The sequence below is a fragment of the Henckelia pumila genome, chromosome 3 (assembly GCF_033568475.1).
Source record: "Henckelia pumila isolate YLH828 chromosome 3, ASM3356847v2, whole genome shotgun sequence".
NCBI classification, from domain to species: domain Eukaryota; kingdom Viridiplantae; phylum Streptophyta; class Magnoliopsida; order Lamiales; family Gesneriaceae; genus Henckelia; species Henckelia pumila.
Genome location: NC_133122.1, coordinates 149,337,214 through 149,357,719, shown reverse-complemented (window position 1 = coordinate 149,357,719; position 20,506 = coordinate 149,337,214). Strand labels below are relative to the sequence as shown.

The window sequence follows — 20,506 nt, the reverse complement described above, 5'->3', positions numbered from 1 at the left end:
TAAATATATATATATATATATATATATAACATGAATATAAATTTCAAATACTTTAAGATATATTAATACATTTAATATACAAAAGATCCATTTAAAAATTATAAAACATGAATAAAAATTCTAATAATTTAATATATGATTAATACATTTCATTAGATTTTATCCTTATCTATGGCAAAATTTTTTTTAACTCAATTTATTAATTTTTGTTTTAAAAAATAAATAATTTTTATACTCAATAATTTTGGTCAATTAATAATTTACACGTGGATTAATAATAACTTGCATTCTTCAATAAAAATCACAATCTCAATTTTATAAATAAAAACTAAAAATAAGATTATATATTATAAACAAATGACAAAATTGTAACTCGTCAATTAATCATAATATCAATCACAAAATTGATTCATCAAAGTAAACATGTGATTGTTTATGCATCATTATTCAACATTCTATAAAATTAGTTTAATAATTTTAATAATATTTATCTATATATAATTAATCTCACTAAGCAAACACAACCTATTGTAAAGCGGATATCAAACTCGAGAAGACGAAGTTTAATGAAACCCGATTTCTTAAATTAAATTAGGCAGGGTCTTTTTAAAGAATTTATTTCGTTTATTAAATAGTTTTAAGCAATTTCCCAATTTTATATTTATCTAAAATTATATGCCATTGAAAATCATGCACGTATTTAAAATCAAAAGTCATGTATTTCGTGAGAGAAATGGTAAGCGTTGACTTGGGAAATATGCGTGTTATTAGAAAATTTTAATTCGAATGGATGAAACAAAAACAAGAATGACAAGATAGTAAAACATTATGCTATAGTAATTTAAATCTGTGTTGAATTGGGAAATATACAATCGGTAAAAAAAAAAAAAGGAAATAAATAAAGAAAGGAAGGAAGGTCATTTTCATTCAATCAAATATTAAGTTTTTTCTGTGTATTGACAACAACAATAATAAATATGCAGAAATGAGTGGCTTTATTTTTTTTCAAAAAAATGGCAATGGAAATTATGGCCGTTATTTTTTGATGCGTATTAATAAACCCCAAGACAACGAACACAATAATTCGCAAGATTATAAATCATGTTAACCACATAAATCACATTGAAAAAACTTCGCGCGATAAGCCATCGGAAATTTTAAAGAAATGTTGACAAAGATAATAAACTCAATTATTAATCAAATGCTGAATATTTCGCCAGCTCGAATACTTGCGCGGGACAACATCCTTCTGTGTTAGAGTATATCTCTTATTCGACATTTTTGCGGATATTTATTCGTAAAATGAGTCAATATTGTTCACATTCATAAAAAAAAAAAATTTAAGATACAAAAATAACACGTTTTCATATATATTATTTTAATAAGAGATATGTTTCATAAAGTTAACCTATAAAAGCATTTCAAAAGAGATTTTTTTTAATCTATGTTAAATAACAGATAGTTGCACACTTGCACTATATGGTCTGTTGTCGAGACATAAATATAATGTGGAGGCCACTTATTTTATAAAGTTAGTAAAATGAGATTAAATGAACAATGAACACCGATGATAATGATATATATATAAAACAAAACTAATTATTAAAGTAAACCACAGCGAACCTAAAATTCTCAGAGTGACTTCTGGCAGGTCAATCATGGCGCAGGTTCGGTAATTTTTCCAAGCCTAAGATTTTGATAGCCGACCTCACAGGCTCGGGTTTGCACGGGCTTATAAATGGCGTCAACTTTTGCTCAGAACGAGTCATTGATCTTTACGTGTACTCGCGAAACTCGTCGTCGTATCTGATATCTTACAAAGGGTACGTACGCCTCGTAGACTCGGTCTTTTTCTCCAATCTCTGATAACATTTTTCGAAGTTCGATCGATTGATTCATCGAATTATCTGATTTATGGATTTTGATTTGTTGATTCCGACCTTCGATCGATAGATCTGAAGATTATCTGTTTGAAATTAGTGGTTTTGATTCGAATTAGTTCGGTTGTCGCTGATCCTGAGTAAATTGTTCTCGGAATATCGATACCTTGCCTGGATCTGTCGGTTTTGTGTTATTGGGATGCGTGATTTTCTTCGTTGATTTGTATGAAGTAAAATTATAAAATAGCAGCCGAAGATCCGGAATTTCTTTCTGTAGTGTTTCCGATTCTAACATCATGAAAATTAATTCTTGAATTGGTTTCGGCCGTGAGGAAGAGATGACTTTAACTTTCTTCCTATTTATTTTTCCATCATGTGTTACGCTTTTATAACGCTCTGTTAGGGTTGCGAGAAAAGGAAACGCGTTATATTTGTTTGCCTCTGGAATTGAATTCTTAGATTTTGCTTGTGCAAATTGGTTGCTACGTTTCTGTTCATGAGACGATTGTTAAATTTCAAGTGTTAATTACCACTTTTACTATACTAAAAATCATTAATAATTATGTGAAAGACAAATTCTTAAACTTTCAGGAGATTTTGGTTTTTATCATCTCAACGATCATGGCTTTAGTATCTGGAAGAAGGTCATCGCTCAATCCAAATGCACGGCCTTTCATCCCAGCCGCTGTGCGGCAAGTGGAGGATTTCTCACCAGAGTGGTGGAATCTTGTAAACACATCGACTTGGTTCCATGACTACTGGATCAGTCAACGCCAAGGAGAAGATGAATTCGCTGAGAATGATGTTTCTGTCGGGGACGATGTCATTGAATTGTTGCCTGATAACATTGACCTGGGTGTGGATGAAGATATATTAAACATGGAAGCGCAGTTTGAGGAATTTCTCCAATTGGCTGAGTCTGGACATGGGAACAAGGCGATCAAGGGAGTGTCCGAAAATGGTATACTACTTTCCTTTAATGGCTATTGCCGTATAAAGCCTTTATCATCACTTGATCTTTTCTTATTTCCTTATTTGTGTGGCTCAATCAACTGTTCACTTGCATAGTTGCGGGCTTCTTGAAAATTTTTGTGGTATAAGAACCCATACTTATTTTGGTAAATTAAGGTAGTGTTTATGATTGAAAAACTCAAAAGTGTTTCCCAAAAGCAATCCAATTTTGCCAAGGAAAAACTCAAAAGTGCTTTTGAGAACCAATCTCAAACATTACATTAATGATTTATCCTGCTGTCTCGACTCTCAAGTTGATTTAGGTTTGTTCTCATCAAATATTTGAATTTTAAACAAAAGGTTAGTATGATATGCCAAAGTGCTAACATTTGTCATATATGCCGAGACATTGTTTATTTTTTTGGCGACCCTTGAGTGCTTTGGATGAGAAACTGCTTTGGAAGAGTTCATGTAATTAGGTTGTAGGTTTGTTTTTCCCCAATTTTTCTTTTCTTTTCTTTTTTTGTTAGTTTATGATAGAGTTCGGGGATATGCCTAGCTGAAGTTGAATGATTTTTTTACAAAAAGTATGCTTACGCCCACCAAAATTCGGAACATCCATCTTATTGTATGTGAAATGGGTTGTTAGGTTTCATTTCAAATTCGGATGCGCTTGTGATGAGCATCGGCATGCCCAAACAAAGAGACCTGAAGTCCCCAAGGGAGCCAATGAGGTACTGGGAAAAACCAGCCAAACATGTTAGCCCGAAACACAGCCCACGATCCATTCAGCAGCCTCGCTGAAGTGTTGTAGGTTGTTGTAGTACTTTGCAGCTTGCTTAACAGAAGCTGTCTTTATTTCATGTAACTTTCTGTATAAAAAACAAGGTTGCTACTCTTTGTATTTGAGCCTTGTTAATGTTCTGACGTCCCCCTGTTTTTAGTTTTTAACCAACCAAGTGTTGAAATATGTACAAGAAGATGTTCGTAGTCTTAAAAAAGGAAATGAATTGGAAAGAGGTCATTGAGTTGAACATTGTTTCTTGCTTTGTATATTACTCTTTCTTACACATCTGCAAATCTTTTTTTAATGTCATGACTCATGAGTAATGGCTCCCGTACGGTTACCTGTTTGAGTTATAGTTCAAATTATTATTGTTATTATTGCTGAAATACATCAATAAATTATTTGTATCACCGTAAATGGTGTATGATTCAGTTATGCATCAAGATTGGAAGCATACGTCTCCCATTTCGATTCAAAACTCTGTTATTCAAGAACCCAAATTTCCGCAGCCGTCCATAAAGAAAATAGATTATAACAGAATCAGTTCGAGTTATGCACACGGAAATGGGCTAGATAGATAATTATGCATACTACAAAGCCAGATGTCAGTCAGATTATGGAGCATTTGCCCAAGTTTCTCGTGTCTAGATTCTCTCGCTTTTATCTCCCAATTCTATCAATATCTGGAAATTCATTGGAATTTTAGTTCAATTCAACATATTTGTTTGAAATGATGACAACTTGTAATGTGATGCATGTAGCTTGTATGCTGATATTGATTCTGTTTTATTTTTCTAAACATCTTTGATTGCTTAAAAAAGGTAAAGAATTATGTGTTGTTATGTAGTAACTATATATTTTTTTAAATTTAAATATGGGGATACAATTCCAGATGATCATATCAAAAGAAGCAAACAAATGTTCTCTATACCAGTATCCACTATATGATGCGTGTGTTTCGTAAAAATATAAAGAATGAGGTTTTTTTTAAACAAAATTAAGATAAAAGTTATAAATTTTTTTTAATTGAAATGGGTAGGAGAGAAAAATAAAATATAAAAATGCGATTGCAATATATTAAATCATGTAGCCTATGAATGAAAGGCATTTCAGACAAATATAAAATTAAATCACGACTTCATATAGTTGATGTAAAGTGTTCTTGTATGATATATGATGTCCCGGTAAATTCCCAGGTCATCGTCGTACTCTGACGGGGAAGGGAGAGCTCAGGAGTCAGGAGGGACCGGGCAGAATAGTGTCTGGCCAAGTCAAGAGAACCCGGGAGGTAAGGGTGGAATGGTACAACCCAGCTGGAAAGGGTGACTGACCAGGAAGGAAAGCCTTGGCATCCCAAGAACTTCCAGCGCACTGAAGTTTTCCCTTGTTAGACAAGACAGATAGACTAAGCCAATCCATCATGGGCCACCTCCATCGATAATCAAGGAACATGTTCCCTCCCACGTTTTCAAGTCGTTGCCAGACTTGAACGTGACCACGTCTCTACATCGTGGCCACTATCCGAGAACCATGGATGGTCACCAACTTGGTGTCCTATAAATATCCCCAGCAAAGGTATAATCAAGGGAGATCAATTCATTACCCTTTTAATGAAGTCATTTTCATTAAAAAAAAAAATAAAAAAAGGGAGATCAATTCATTTTCTCCAATATTTTCTATACTTATTTTCTTAAGTATTTTTATTTCCTATGCATGAATACTTCACTGACTTAAGCGTCAGAGTGGCCATGCCGAAAATATTTTCGGCGTTTCTTTAACCTTTCTTGTTTGAGTGTGTGCAGATCATCCAACCCGGACTCATCCTACCCTGTCAAATGTACTCAGGCCCACTCTACCTTGTCAAAGGTACTCGGGCTCATCATACCCAGTCTCAGACTACACATTCAAGAATACTCATGCTTACATTACGCCGTCAAGGGTACCCATGCTCACACTACCCCGTCAAGAGTATTCATGTTCATCCTGCTCGGAATACCTATACAAAATCAAGACTACTCATGACACACATTTTATTCGGGAGGTTGCCCACCTACTCTATCCAATTTTTCTGAGTGACATCAATATATAATATTAGTGTCCCTTCGCTGCTTCGCACACTATGCACAGATTCATTAAAATTTTAAGTGTTAAATATTTTTGAAACAATCCTTACTCGAATTTTTTTTTAAATGCTACATATATGCCCATACATATATGCAATTATACTTAAAATAGATTTTTAATAAAGTATAATGTATAATTAAAATCAATTGCATGCTAATAATTTAAAATACTCGAACAAATTAAAAATTCATGCATGAATGTTCAATAACGTAAAATGGTGGAAAATAGTTTAATACAATCTCATAATCACTGAAACATAAAAACGTGAAGGTCACGGGTGTGCTAGCTCGCTACGGATGCACAGAGGTCTTCGCCGCCAGTCGGGACACAACCTCCTTACTAATATCATACTCACCTGCACTGTAACGTCCCAATTTCACAATCGAAACGTTACTCAAACATACATACTTAAATTTGGTAAAAATAAAAATTTTGCGGAAGTATCATCTTCTTTATTAAAAGGAGCATATAAAAATTTCACATAATAAAATAGTATCTAAAAATCTTTGCCAAACATGGCCAACAACTAAAAAAAATTAAACTTGTTTGCCTCTCATCAAATAAAAATAAAATAAAATAAATATTTTTAAAACATCTCCCAAGCTAAAACGTTCACACTTATGCATTGCCCGTTGGACCGATCCCGACCTCTTCTTCATGCCCAGTCACATAATCATCAATGTAAGCATCCACATCATCGTTACCTGCACCATTCAAGTATAGTGAGTCGAAAGACTCAGCAAGAATAGGCAGAAAAAGGATTTTCTACTTTAAAAAGAAACATTAACTTAAACTTTCATGCAATAAACATAACTTTGATGTAGCCATAATATAAAAATATTTGAGGTGATGAAGTATGAGTAGTGTGGTAACCGTCATAACGAGCCATTCATGGTTTCTTGTTGATCAACAAGCATATGACATTACGCCCGTAAACTTTCATTCTTTGGATAGCCGCTTCGGCGCTCATCCCGAAGTGCATACCCCATATAACTATCCCGTGAGCCATGTTTGGATAGCCGCTCCGGAGCACATCCCGAAGTGCATACCCCATATAATCACCACAAGACGCATAATTCATCAAAATATTTTTCATGTATCATATCATTCATCTTATCAAATCATATCATATCATTTTCATAAACCTCGTAACATGCTCATAAAATTATAATTCATCAAAATATTTTTCATGTATCATATCATTCATCTTATCAAATCATATCATATCATTTTCATAAACCTCGTAACATGCTCATAAAATTTCTCATGATGCTACATGTTTAAATTCCTTCAAATCATTTCATGAGAAATTAGCTTTCATGAGAAAATTACATAATCATGCAATACATAACTTGACCGATCCACGTGAGGCATTCCGTCCGTTTCGGACCCTGAAAACTTTAACATTCTTCATGAACATTCTTAAAATAATTAAAATACCTTAAAATATCAAAATCATGATTTTTGGGACTCAAAAACTCGTAAAATGGGGTGGGAAGTTCGAGCCTGCGACGCGGCCGCGCTACCCCTGTAGCGCGGGCGCGCCGTCTCGGCGCTGCCACCGGCACGGCCGCATGCACAACCAGCGCGGGCGCGTCGCCCGCTCGCAAAAGTGCGGGCGCTCGGCGCGGGCGCTCCTCCTGTGCACAGACCTGCGCGAATCAGGCGCGGGAGCGCTGCTTGGCAGCGCGGGAGTGCCGTCGCGACTCCTTTTTCCGAAAACTGATCTTTTCTGCACTTTTTCAAAACCACATTGCTTAGGGACGATTTTTCCATCAAAAATACCATTCAACAACATCAAAATTTCAAAATAACTTGTACCAATACATCAAACATTCAAAGATTTTGAGTCAAAAACCTTCATAACTACTTTTACCCAAAAATATGATATAATGCATTCAAATCTTTCAAAACTCAATAAACATGAACCGAACACATCAGGAATGCTTCACGTATCACAATCAAGCAACATACTCATAAAATTTTCAAGAAACATGCATAGATCATCAATCAAACACCTAAGATTTTACCTAAAAAAAAATACATATATTCTTGAATGAGTTTAAAAACAGTAAAAACTTGCCTGAATCATCTGATTGGGATTAACCTGGATGGCGGAACGATCTAGCCTTGAGAAGTCGAAGAACCCTAGCTTTGATGCAGCGTTCGAGTGAGAGAGATTTGAAAGAAAAGAGAGCGTTCAAAAAAATAAGAGTTCAGAAAAAAATCTGAACGCTTATTTCTTTTGTGACTAATGGGCTCCAACACGGCCCATTAGTTACATTTAAAATCCTTTAAAATTTGTACTCTCCCAATAAAAATACACTACATACCTTTAAACTTAATTAAAAAAAAATATTTTCTTACTCGCTTCAAGGCTAAACTCGTTCCTGCGACCCAAGATTAATTCCAACATGAAAACTTTAAAATCATACATATTGCATAAAATTTCAGGCATTTAATTTAATCACATAATTAAACATAGCAATTAAACATTCTAAATAACATGCATTAAATCATATAATTTAACCAATTAACCGTGATTAAGCTAGTGGACTTTTTGGACCTTACAACTCTACCCTCCTTAAAAGAATTTTGTCCTCGAAATTCGACTTACCAAACAGTTCAGGATAGCATGCTCGCATATCATGCTCGGTTTCCCAAGTAGCTTCCTCAACCAACTGGTTGGGCCATAAGACTTTCACCATTGGAATCTCTCTGTTTTTCAACCTACGAACTTGTCTGTCTAAGATTTGAACAGGCATCTCCTCGTAGGACAAGTCTGGCGTCCATTCCACTGGCTCATGGCGGATAACATGAGAGGGATTTGCCACATACTTCCTTAGCATGGAGATATGGAAGACATTGTGAATACCCTCCAAGTTGGGTGGTAGTGCCACTCGGTAAGCTCGAGCCCCAACCTTTTCTAGGATCTCAAAAGGTCCTATATATCTTGGGCTCAATTTACCTTTTTTCCCGAATCTCATAATACCTTTCCATGGTGACACCTTTAAAAATACATGGTCACCTACTTCAAACTCCAAATCTCTACGTCGCTGGTCGGCGTAACTTTTCTGTCGACTTTGAGCTGTCAACATTCTGTCTCTGATCTTGGTTATCACATCTACTGTTTGGGTCACTATTTCCGATCCCAAAACAGCTCTTTCTCCAACTTCGTCCCAGTGTATGGGAGTTCTACACCTTCTCCCATACAACGCCTCATAAGGAGCCATGCCAATAGTTGCTTGATAACTATTGTTTTAAGTAAACTCCACTAAAGGCAATTTCGATTCCCAATTACCTCCAAAGTCGATCATACAAGCTCTCAACATGTCTTCGAGTATTTGGATCACTCGTTCTGACTGACCATCTGTCTGAGGGTGGAAAGCTGTACTGAAAGCTAGCTTCGTTCCCAATCCTCTATGTAAACTTTCCCAAAAGTTTGAAGTGAATTTAGGGTCTCTGTCAAATACTATCCTCGCTGGTACTCCATGCAATCTGACAATTTCTCGAATGTACAGCTCTGCATACTGATTCATCGAGAAGTTATTCCTGACTGGAATAAAGTGAGCTGACTTAGTTAACCTGTCAACTATCACCCAAATCGAGTTCATCCTTCGCGTTGAAACTGGCAATCCTATCACGAAATCCATGGTGACATCTTCCCACTTCCATGTGGGTATTGGCAATGGTTTCAGGAGTCCTGCCGGTCTCTGATGCTCGATCTTCACCTGCTGGCAAGTCAAACATTCATTCACAAATTTAACAACATCCCTCTTCATTCCTAGCCACCAATATAAGGATTGCAGATCCTTATACATTTTCGTACTTACTGGATGAATGGAATACGGAACAGTATGGGCTTCAGTCATCACTTCAACTCTCAGTGAGTCTACTACTGGCACCCACATTCTACCTCGGTGATGAACAATTCCATCTTTGACAGTGTACAATGTACCACCCTTAGATTCATCTCTATTCCTCCACAACGTCAACTGTTCATCAAAAGCTTGGCCTGCACGAATTCTTTCAAGCAAACTAGGTACTACTGTTAAGACTGCTAGAGTGCATACCTCCATTGGTTCGAATACCTCCAACCTCATCCGTTCAATTTTAGCAATCAATTCCTGCTCGAATGTCAATTTGTAGTGACCCTTACCCAGATCACCTACTAACAGAGCTTAGGCATGCAATTAACTTAATAAAACATATATCAGAATAAACTGCGGAAACCATAAACATTATACAATCCCAAGTAAAGGAATCTGTAATTTATCCAAATAATATACAACCAAATCGAATAGCTGTATCAACCTCAAAACAACAGAAATAAAACCTAGACGAAGCTCCAGCTGGTCAACCACTGACTATCCCCTCTTGGATCCACCCGCCTCGTCCAATCGCAAACCTGACCCATGGAATAAGGTGTCCAGAAACACAGAGTACGAGACGTGAGCATAAAACGCTCAGTACGAGAGTATGAGTATACATGCATGCAAAGTGAACTCCCTATAAACTCGAGGTCAAGGATCAGATAACAGAGACAGACTGGGCCCTGGTATGTAGCACACTGTGCCGTCGCTTCAGGAGGTGGATCCCATACCATAATACAAGTGGATATGCCGGACCCAAATCGATGGAAGTTCAACCACTAACAGGATAGGGAAAAACCCTACTAACAGACATCTCGAAGGAGATAGCTCAGTATGCAAATGAATGCAACATAAATCAATGACATATAAACCATGCAGTCACATAATACATGCATACTCAGTCAGGATATCTCGAACAGTACTTTTGTACCTCAAAACAGTGCAAGCTCTACCAACTCTAGGTCCACGCCTATAGTCTGCTCTACACTGCCAAATGATACTACTATCATTAAAGTGCTCTAAAAGCCTTAACTAAGCTATTGCATACTCCTAAATATTTATAGGAAGCAAAAGCTATACCTTCGTCCGTCGTTAGCCCTTTGATGTCGATGCCTCCAGAACTTGGGCACAACTCCGCTACGACTATCGAACGCCTCGTCGACCGCCGGGTCAAGCCTAGGAAGGCTAGAACAACTCGAATAGACTAGAAAGGAGAGGGAAACACTCGGAATTGGCAATTGGAAATGAAGCCTCGGCCCTCTATTTATAGACAACGATCGGAACTTCCGATCCTCGATCGGAGCGTCCGAACCTCGATCGGAACGTCCGATCCTGCCATCGGAGCTTCCGAAGATCCTGATCTTCCACGTGTCAAAATATCACTTGTTGACTTCGGATAGGGGTGATCGGAGCTTCCGATCCTGATCGGAGCTTCCGATCTAGCCAATCGTCATGCCTGACGTAATATGATCGGAGCTTCCGATCCTGCATCGGAGCTTCCGATCCTGTTCGGAACTTCCGAACCTACCTTCGGAGCTTCCGAACTCTATTAAAGTAATTATGATTAATTCTTTAATTACTGATTTTGGTTTCGGGCTACTACATTCTCCCCTACTTAAGATATTTCGTCCTCGAAATCAGATCTTAAGTACTGAATGCAATACAAAAATCAGGAACATTCTTTATTCAAATCAAACGTTTACAGAGTTTGCAACAGAATATAACTTAAGAATGAAATCAAAACAACTCAGGATGATCTTCACGCATCCTGTCCTCAAGCTCCCAAGTAGCTTACTCAGTGCCTCGGAGCTGCCACTGAACTAAAACCAAAGGAATGACTTTGTTCCGCAAAACCTTATCTTTATAATCCAGGATACGAATAGGTTTCTCAACATAAGTCAAATACTTATTCACCTGAACCTCAGACCGCTGCAGAATATGAGATTCATCTGCCACATACCATCGCAACAGAGATACGTGGAACACGTCGTGAATACTGGATAGATGCGGTGGCAAAGCTAGTCGATAAGCCAAATCGCCAATGCTCTCCAAGATCTCAAACGGACCGATAAACCTGGGAGACAACTTGCCCTTAAGGCCAAATCTGAGAATCTTGCGCAAAGGTGACACTCTCAGAAACACTTTCTCCCCGACATCGTACTGCAAAGGCCTACGCTTGATATTAGCATAGCTGGCCTGACGATCCTGTGCAGTCTTAATATGTTTCTTGATCTGATCAACAATGTCTATTGCCTGCTGGATAAACTCCGGTCCCTCAGCCTGTCTCTCCCCCACTTCTTTCCAGAAGAGTGGAGTACGACAACGTCGCCCGTACAACGCCTCAAAAGGTGCCATCCCAATACTAGTATGATAGCTGTTGTTGTACGCGAACTCGATCAATGACAAATGATCCTGCGAGGCTGAACCAAAATCCATGACGCATGCTCTAAGCATATCCTCCAAAGTACGGATAGTGCGCTCTGACTGACCATCAGTCTTCGGATGATAGGCAGTACTCAAACTGAGAGTAGTACCCATCGCACGCTGAACACTCCCCCAGAATCTAGAAGTGAACCTGGGGTCCCGATCGCTGATAATGCTCACAGGCACTCCATGAAGTCGAACGATCTCCTGAATGTACATCCGTGCCATGCGATCCACAGAGTACTCTCGGCTATAGGCAATGAAATGCGCTGACTTGGTGAGTCGGTCCACCACAACCCAGATAGCATCACAGTTTCTCGGGGATACCGGCAAATGGGTCACAAAGTCCATTGTGATAAACTCCCATTTCCATTTAGGAATAGGCAGACTGTGAAGCAATCCTCCAGGTCGTCGGTGCTCTGCCTTGACCTGTTGACACACCAAACATCTCGAAACAAACTGATAAACACTGCTTTTCATTCCCTTCCACCAGAAACGAGTACGTAGATCCTTGTACATCTTGTTGCTCTCAGGATGAATACTCAACTTAGTGCGATATGCCTGAGACAAAATCTCCTCTCGCAACTCTTCATCCTGCGGAATCACAAGCCTACCAGACAAACACAGAAAGCCATCTGACTGGTAATGAAATCCAGACGAGCTACCCTCGTTAGCTAGACGAGCTAAACGCTGGATCTTCGAATCAGACATCTGAGCTTCTCGAATTCGCGAATACAAAGCTGGCTCAGATAATATCGCAAACATCTGGATACTCTGCATACCTTTCTTATGCTTGAAGTATATCCCGAAGTACAACAGTCACTGATCGCACTAGACATCGAACAAGTCTGAAGTACGGATAGTCGCACCTTGCGACTCAAAGCATCAGCGGTGAGATTAGCAGCTCCCGGATGGTACTTAATCTCGCAATCATAGTCCTTAAGCAAGTCCATCCAACGTCTTTGCCTCATGTTCAACTCCGCCTGAGTGAACAAATACTTGAGACTCTTATGGTCGGTGAAGATCTCAAATTTCTCGCCATACAGATAATGACGCCAGATCTTCAAAGCGAACACAATGGCTGCTAACTCCAAATCGTGGACTGGATAGTTGTCCTCGTGAAGCTTCAGCTGTCTAGAAGCGTATGCGATCACATGCCCATTCTGAGTCAGAACACAACCTAACCCCTGAAGAGAAGCATCCGTGTATACCACATACCCTCCAGATCCTGACGGTAATGCCAACACCGGCGCAGAAGTCAACCGCCGTCGAAGCTCACAGAAATTCTCCTCACACTCAGAGGACCACTCGAAATCCACACCCTTGCGGGTAAGCTGCGTCAACGGTCGAGCTAACTGAGAGAAGTTCAGAATGAAGCGACGATAATACCCTGCTAGACCCAGAAAACTACGGATCTCAGCAACTGTCGTTGGACGCGACCTATTAAGTACCGCTTCAATCTTGCTTGGATCAACAGAAATCCCCTCCCTGGATATGATATGGCCAAGAAAGACCACTCTATCCATCCATAACTCACACTTGCTCAGCTTGGCGTACAACTGCTCATCTCGAAGATTCTGTAGTACCAACCGCAAGTGAGAAACATGCTCTTCTGTATTACGCGAATACACCAAGATGTCGTCAATGAAGACCATGACAAACTTGTCCAAATACTCCCTGAAGACACGGTTCATCAGATCCATGAATATAGTCGGTGCATTAGTCAAACCAAATGGCATTACTAGAAACTCGTAATGCCCATAGCGAGTACGGAATGCAGTCTTGGCTACGTCCTGATCACGGACTCTCAACTGATGATACCCAGATCTCAAGTCAATCTTGGAGTAAACTGACGTTCCCTGCAGCTGATCAAACAAGTCATCAATACGAGGCAACGGATACTTGTTCTTCACAGTGACTCGATTCAGCTGCCGATAGTCAATGCACAACCGCATCGACCCATCCTTCTTCTTTACAAAAAGAACATGAGCTTCCCAAGAAGATACACTAGGACGAATGTACCCCTTGTCCAAAAGATCCTGTAGCTGATTCTTCAATTCACGCATCTCTGACGGAGCCAGAAGATACGGTGCTCGAGAAATAGGTAAAGTACCCGGCATCAACTCTATGCCAAACTCGACTTCCCTAGCAGGAGGAAAACCCGGAATCTCATCAGGAAATACATCTGGAAATTCATCAACAACAGGAATGCTCTCTATCCCAATACTCACAGCGGACAAATCAATTGCATAGATAAGGTAGCCTTCCCCGCCAGACTCTAGAGCTCGACAGGCTCTCAAAGCTGATACCAAAGGCATCGGGGGTCGCGCTCCCTTACCATAGAAAAACCAGCTCTCACTCCCCTCCGGATGAAAGCGTACTAATATCTGATAGCAGTCCACTGAAGCTCGATAGGTAGTCAACATATCTATTTCCAGAATGCAATCAAAGTCGTCCATCGCCAGGACTATGAGATTCGCTAACAGAATGTTCCCTTCGAACTCTAAAGGGCAACCCATCACTAGACGCTTAGCCAAAGCAGATTGGCCCGTCGGAGTAGAAACAGACATCACTACGTCTAGTGCAATGCATGGTAACTTATGCCTCTTAACAAAACGTGCAGAAATGAAGGAATGAGATGCACCAGTGTCAATAAGTACAAGAGCAGGTATACCATAAAGCAGAAATGTACCTGCGATGACTTTCTCATTCTCCTCCACTGCCTGATCATGTCTCAGGGCAAACACCTGACCAGAAGCTCGTGGCCTCAAATGAGAACTCCCAGCAGGCTGTCCTTGCGACCTCTGCTGTACAGTAGCCTGAGAACCAGCTCCTGAACCAGATCCATAACCGCCTCCCCTAGATAGTGGACAATCTCTCCGGACATGACCAGTCTCTCCACAACGGAAACAAGCTCCAGAAGCTCTACGACACTTGTCGGATGGATGGTTCTTCCCACAGTTATCACACTTGTCCTTCTTACCGAAACGGACAACACCTCCAGAACCAGAGGAAGAAGTAGATCCAGACTTCTTGAAAGATTGGGCACGGGGACCCAAAGAAGTAGCAGGCCTTGACTGAGGGAAAGACCTGTTCCGCCGAATGCTGTCCTCCGCCTGGTGACAACGGCTCACCAAACCCTCGTAGGACATGTCGTCGCCAACCGCCACACAGTCATGGATCTCAGGGTTAAGGCCCTGAAGGAACAGATTATACTTCATCCCAGAGCTGTCAGCAATCTCGGGGCAATAGGATAGCAAATCAAAGAACTTCTGCTGATACTCATCAATAGACATGGCTCCCTGTCTCAGACTCAGAAGCTCGCCTGCCTTCGACTGACGGAGTGCAGGAGGAAAATACAGCTTCTGAAAAGTTGTGCGGAACTCGGCCCAGGTGGCCACTCCTCTCGCCGCAACAAAAGGTGCAGAAGTAAACCTCCACCACCTGCGCGCACGTCCATCCAGAAGATAACCCAGGGTCTCCATCTTCTGCTCCTCGGTGCATTGGAAAGTCTGAAAAGTCATCTCCATGCGGTCTAACCAATTCTCCGCATCCTCCGGAGACTCACCTCCAACTAAGGGCTTAGGACCCATAGCTAAGAATCGACGCACAGTGAAACGCTCATCGTCATGATGACGATGGCGCCGTTCTCGACGAGGCTCCCGGTCGGCATCACCCCAACGCCCACCAATACTGCCATGAGAACTCCGGTCGTCACGATCTACCATCTACAAAAGTACCTCACAGTTACCTTACGCAGAGTCTAAATCCCAAGAATACTATGCATGCTCTGATACCATAAATGTAGTGACCCTTACCCAGATCACCTACTAACAGAGCTTAGGCATGCAATTAACTTAATAAAACAGATATCAGAATAAACTGCGGAAACCATAAACATTATACAATCCCAAGTAAAGGAATCTGTAATTTATCCAAATAATATACAACCAAATCGAATAGCTGTATCAACTTCAAAACAACAGAAATAAAACCTAGACGAAGCTCCAGCTGGTCAACCACTGACTAGCCCCTCTTGGATCCACCCGCCTCGTCCAATCGCAAACCTGCCCCATGGAATAAGGTGTCCAGAAACACAGAGTACGAGACGTGAGCATAAAACGCTCAGTACGAGAGTATGAGTATACATGCATGCAAAGTGAACTCCCTATAAACTCGAGGTCAAGGATCAGATAACAGAGACAGACTCGGCCCTGGTATGTAGCACGCTGTGCCGTCGCTTCAAGAGGTGGCTCCCATACCATAATACAAGTGGATATGCCGAACCCAAATCGATGAAAGTCCAACCACTAACAAGATAGGGAAAAACCATACTAACAGACATCTCGAAGGAGATAGCTCAGTATGCAAATGAATGCAGCATAAATCAATGACATATAAACCATGCAGTCACATAATACATGCATACTCAGTCAGGATATCTCGAACAGTACTTTCGTACCTCAAAACAGTGCAAGCTCTACCAACTCTAGGTCCACGCCTATAGTCTGCTCTACACTGCCAAATGATACTACTATCATTAAAGTGCTCTAAAAGCCTTAACTAAGCTATTGCATACTCCTAAATATTTATAGGAAGCAAAAGCTATACCTTCGTCCGTCGTTAGCCCTTTGATGTCGATGCCTCCAGAACTTGGGCAACTCCGCTACGACTATCGAACGCCTCGTCGAACGTCGGGTCATGCCTAGGAAGGCTAGAACAACTCGAATAGACTAGAAAGGAGAGGGAAACACTCGGAATTGGCAATTAGAAATGAAGCCTCGACCCTCTATTTATAGACAACGATCGGAACTTCCGATCCTCGATCGGAGCGTCCGAACCTCGATCGGAACGTCCGATCCTGCCATCGGAGCTTCCGAAGATCCTGATCTGCCACGTGTCAAAATATCACTTGTTGACTTCGGATAGGGGGTGATCGGAGCTTCCGATCCTGATCGGAGCTTCCGATCTAGCCAATCGTCATGCCTGACGTAATATGATCGGAGCTTCTGATCCTGCATCGGATCTTTCGATCCTGTTCGGAACTTTCGAACCTACCTTCGGAGCTTTCGAACTCTATTCAAGTAATTATGATTAATTCCTTAATTACTGATTTTGGTTTCGGGCTACTACACAATTGGTTCAATGTCACAGACTTGCGACTCAATGTATCTGCTACAACATTAGCCTTACCCGGATGATAGCTAATGTCACAGACGTAGTCCTTCACCAATTTCAGCCATCGCCTCTGCCTCATATTCAACTCCTTCTGAGTGAAGAAATATTTTAGGCTTTTGTGATCAGTAAAAATCTGACATCTTTCACCGTACAAGTAGTGTCTCCAAAGCTTCAAAGCAAAAACCACTGCCGCCAATTCAAGATCATGAGTCGGGTAGTTCCTCTCATGAACCTTCAGCTGTCGAGATGCATATGCTATTACTTTATTATCCTGCATCAAAATAGCTCCTAATCCACTCTTAGAAGCATCGGTATAAACCACAAAACGACATGTGCCTTTGGGAATTGCTAGCACTGGCGCTGACATCAGTCTTTCTTTCAATTCGGCAAAGCTCTTCTCACATTGATCTGACCACACAAACTTCACACCTTTTCGAGTTAAGAAAGTCAATGGTAGAGCTATCTTAGATAAGTCTTGAATAAATCTCCTGTAGTAGCCTGCTAAACCCAAGAAACTTCGTATTTCTGTAGCATTCTTCGGAGCAACCCAATTCCGAATCGCTTCCACCTTAGATGGATCGACCTCAATCCCTTTAGCTGAAACTATATGACCCAAAAATGAAATCTGCTCCAGCCAAAATTCACACTTACTGAATTTAGCATACAGCTGCTTTTCTTTCAAAATCTGCAACATTGTAGTCAAGTGCTGACGATGTTCCTCCCTACTACGAGAATAGATCAATATGTCATCTATGAAGACTATGACAAACTGATCCAAGAAAGGTTGAAACACCATGTTCATCAAATCCATGAACACAGCTGGTGCATTGGTCAACCCAAACGGCATTACCAAGAACTCGTAGTAGCCATAGCGAGTCCTGAATGCTGTCTTCTGCACATCTGCATCTTTTACCTTCAGTTAATGGTAACCTGATCGTAGATCGATTTTTGAGAACACCTCTGCCCCTTGCAATTGGTCGAACAAGTCGTTTATTCTGGGCAAGGGATATCTGTTCTTCACTGTAACTCGGTTCAGCTCTCTGTAGTCAATGCACAATCTCATTGACCCATCTTTCTTCTTGACGAACAACACCGGTGCACCCTAAGGCGATACACTCGGTCTGATGAACCCCTTATCTAGCAACTCTTGCAACTGATCCTTTAATTCTTTTATCTCGGTCGGTGCCAATCTGTACGGTGCCTTAGAAGCTGGCTAAGTTTCAGGCAACAATTCTATCCCGAATTCGACTTCCCTAACTGGAGGCAATCTCGCAACATCATCGGGAAAGACTTCCGAAAATTCTTTCACTACCTCCACTTCCCCAAGTTTCGGTCGCTGTACCTCCAGATCACCAATTAGACTCGCAAGAAATCCTGTACACCCATTACTCAATAATTGCCAGGCTGTTCCTGCAGAAATCATACCTGGTGCACTCTTCTTAGACATAGTGCGGAACACCAACGATTTCCCGTTCTGATCTATCACAGAGACAGTTTTCCGTTTGCAGTCAATAATAGCCTCATGCCGAGTCAACCAGTCCATCCCAAGAATTGCATCAAAATACACCATTTTCAAAACAATAAAATCTGCACACAAAACTAGACTCTGCATCTGAACCTTGCAATTTCTTACCACACTACTACTTTTCAGTTCTTCTCCTGAGGGTAACGACACACAAAATTCCGAAATAGATTCATTCGGAAAGACCCTCAATTTCATCATAAAACTAACAGACATAAAAGAGTGCGTAGCTCCTATATCTATCAACACGAATGCAGGTAAATCAGCAATACGAATCATACCTGAGACAATTGCAGAATCTGGGTCAACCTGATCGTGAGTCATAGCAAACACTCTTTCCTTGACAGGCTCCTTTGACTGCGGGCAGTATTTGGCAAAATTCCCTGGCCTCTTGCAGAAAAAACAAGTATTGGTCCCAAGCATGCATTGACCGGAGTGTGACTTCCCACACTTTTGACAGATAGGTACATTCGCCGGCCTTGGAGCATTGGCGTTTGGTTGATTCTGTCCCTGAGGTCGCGCCTGATTGGGGTTTTGGCGCTGCTGCTGTTGCGGTCTCCTTTGAGCTGGAGCTTGATACGACCTCTTCTGACTAGACCCTTGCTGCTCTCTCCCTTGGTAACTAATCCTCTTCGCTTGCGATTCTTTGATAATATCATTCCCATCTTTTTCTGACAACATAGCCTCATCCACTGCTGCTCGGTACGTTTGTGCCCCACTCAACCTGACATCTCGCCGAATAGTGGCATTCAGTCCCTCTGTGAAATGCTTCAACTCCTCTGCAGAATTGCCCGAAATCATGGGCACAAAGTACCTCCCTCTCTCAAACTTCTTCACATACTCGGCAATGGACATGCTTCCTTGGCGGAGCTCCAGAAATTCTCTAGCAAGTCTAGTCCTGGTGCTGATAGTGAAATATTTTCCATAGAACACATCTTTGAATTTATTCCAAGTCAACGTAGTCATATCCACAGCAGAACGGGCTCCCTGCCACCAAACTCGTGCATCATCACGAAACATAAAGATGGCACACCTCACACGGTCTGCATCAGTGAGCTGCATGTAGTCAAAAATAGTCTCCACTGACTGCACCCATTCCTCGGCTACAAGGGGATCAGCCCCTCCTTTGAACTCCTGTGGCTCTAGATCCTTAAACTGTTTAAAGATCGGATTAGTTAATAGCGGCTGATTGTTGTTCCGTCCTCCCGCTTGTGCTTGGATTAAATGTTGAATCTGTTCCCCTTGGGCTCTACTCTGCTCTTGCAACAGAGTCGCCAACCCAGCCAAAAACTGGTTGTTCTGATTGTCCTCATTGTTCGGATTCCTACGGTTAGCCATGATCCTGATGTCCATACAGTCCACATGCTTAATTACGTTATTCAAACATAACATCCTACTCAATAGGCATACACTATAAATCAAAAACATTATCATGCATCTTAAACAATCCATAAAATAAAACTTACAGACATGAAGACAAAGCATAGGGTCGTGGCGAGAATGCATGCGTGCGACAAACCCAGAGCGAACTGCTCTGATACCAAGCTGTAACGTCCCAATTTCACAATCGAAACGTTACTCAAACATACATACTTAAATTTGGTAAAAATAAAAATTTTGCGGAAGCATCATCTTCTTTATTAAAAGGAGCATATAAAAATTTCACATAATAAAATAGTATCTAAAAATCTTTGCCAAACATGACCAACAACTAAAGAAAATTAAACTTGTTTGCCTCTCATTAAATAAAAATAAAATAAAATAAATG

The 20,506-nt window shown here is 40.7% G+C and overlaps 2 protein-coding genes across 3 annotated transcripts; one reads left to right on the top strand and one right to left on the bottom strand.

Annotated features, from left to right (window-relative positions):
* The first annotated feature begins 1,670 nt into the window (after positions 1-1,670).
* On the top strand, positions 1,671-3,865 carry LOC140887424 (protein EARLY RESPONSIVE TO DEHYDRATION 15). Of its 2 annotated transcripts, XM_073294666.1 has the most exons (3): positions 1,671-1,823; positions 2,472-2,841; positions 3,481-3,865. In XM_073294666.1, the coding sequence occupies exons 2-3, from the start codon at positions 2,502-2,504 to the stop codon at positions 3,633-3,635; spliced, it is 495 nt and encodes a 164-aa protein (XP_073150767.1). In that variant the 5' UTR covers positions 1,671-1,823; positions 2,472-2,501; the 3' UTR covers positions 3,636-3,865. The 2 variants fall into 2 exon arrangements, with proteins under 2 accessions (XP_073150767.1, XP_073150768.1); XM_073294667.1 differs by lacking the exon at positions 1,671-1,823 and having other exon boundaries at positions 1,840-2,841.
* Positions 3,866-6,360: 2,495 nt separating this feature from the next.
* Positions 6,361-20,076, bottom strand: LOC140889724 (uncharacterized). Its single transcript, XM_073297447.1, has 7 exons — positions 18,475-20,076; positions 18,067-18,129; positions 17,449-17,841; positions 9,576-9,869; positions 9,328-9,473; positions 8,477-8,943; positions 6,361-6,446 (listed from the first exon to the last, which is right to left on the bottom strand). The coding sequence occupies exons 1-7, from the start codon at positions 20,074-20,076 to the stop codon at positions 6,361-6,363; spliced, it is 3,051 nt and encodes a 1,016-aa protein (XP_073153548.1).
* Positions 20,077-20,506: the final 430 nt, after the last annotated feature.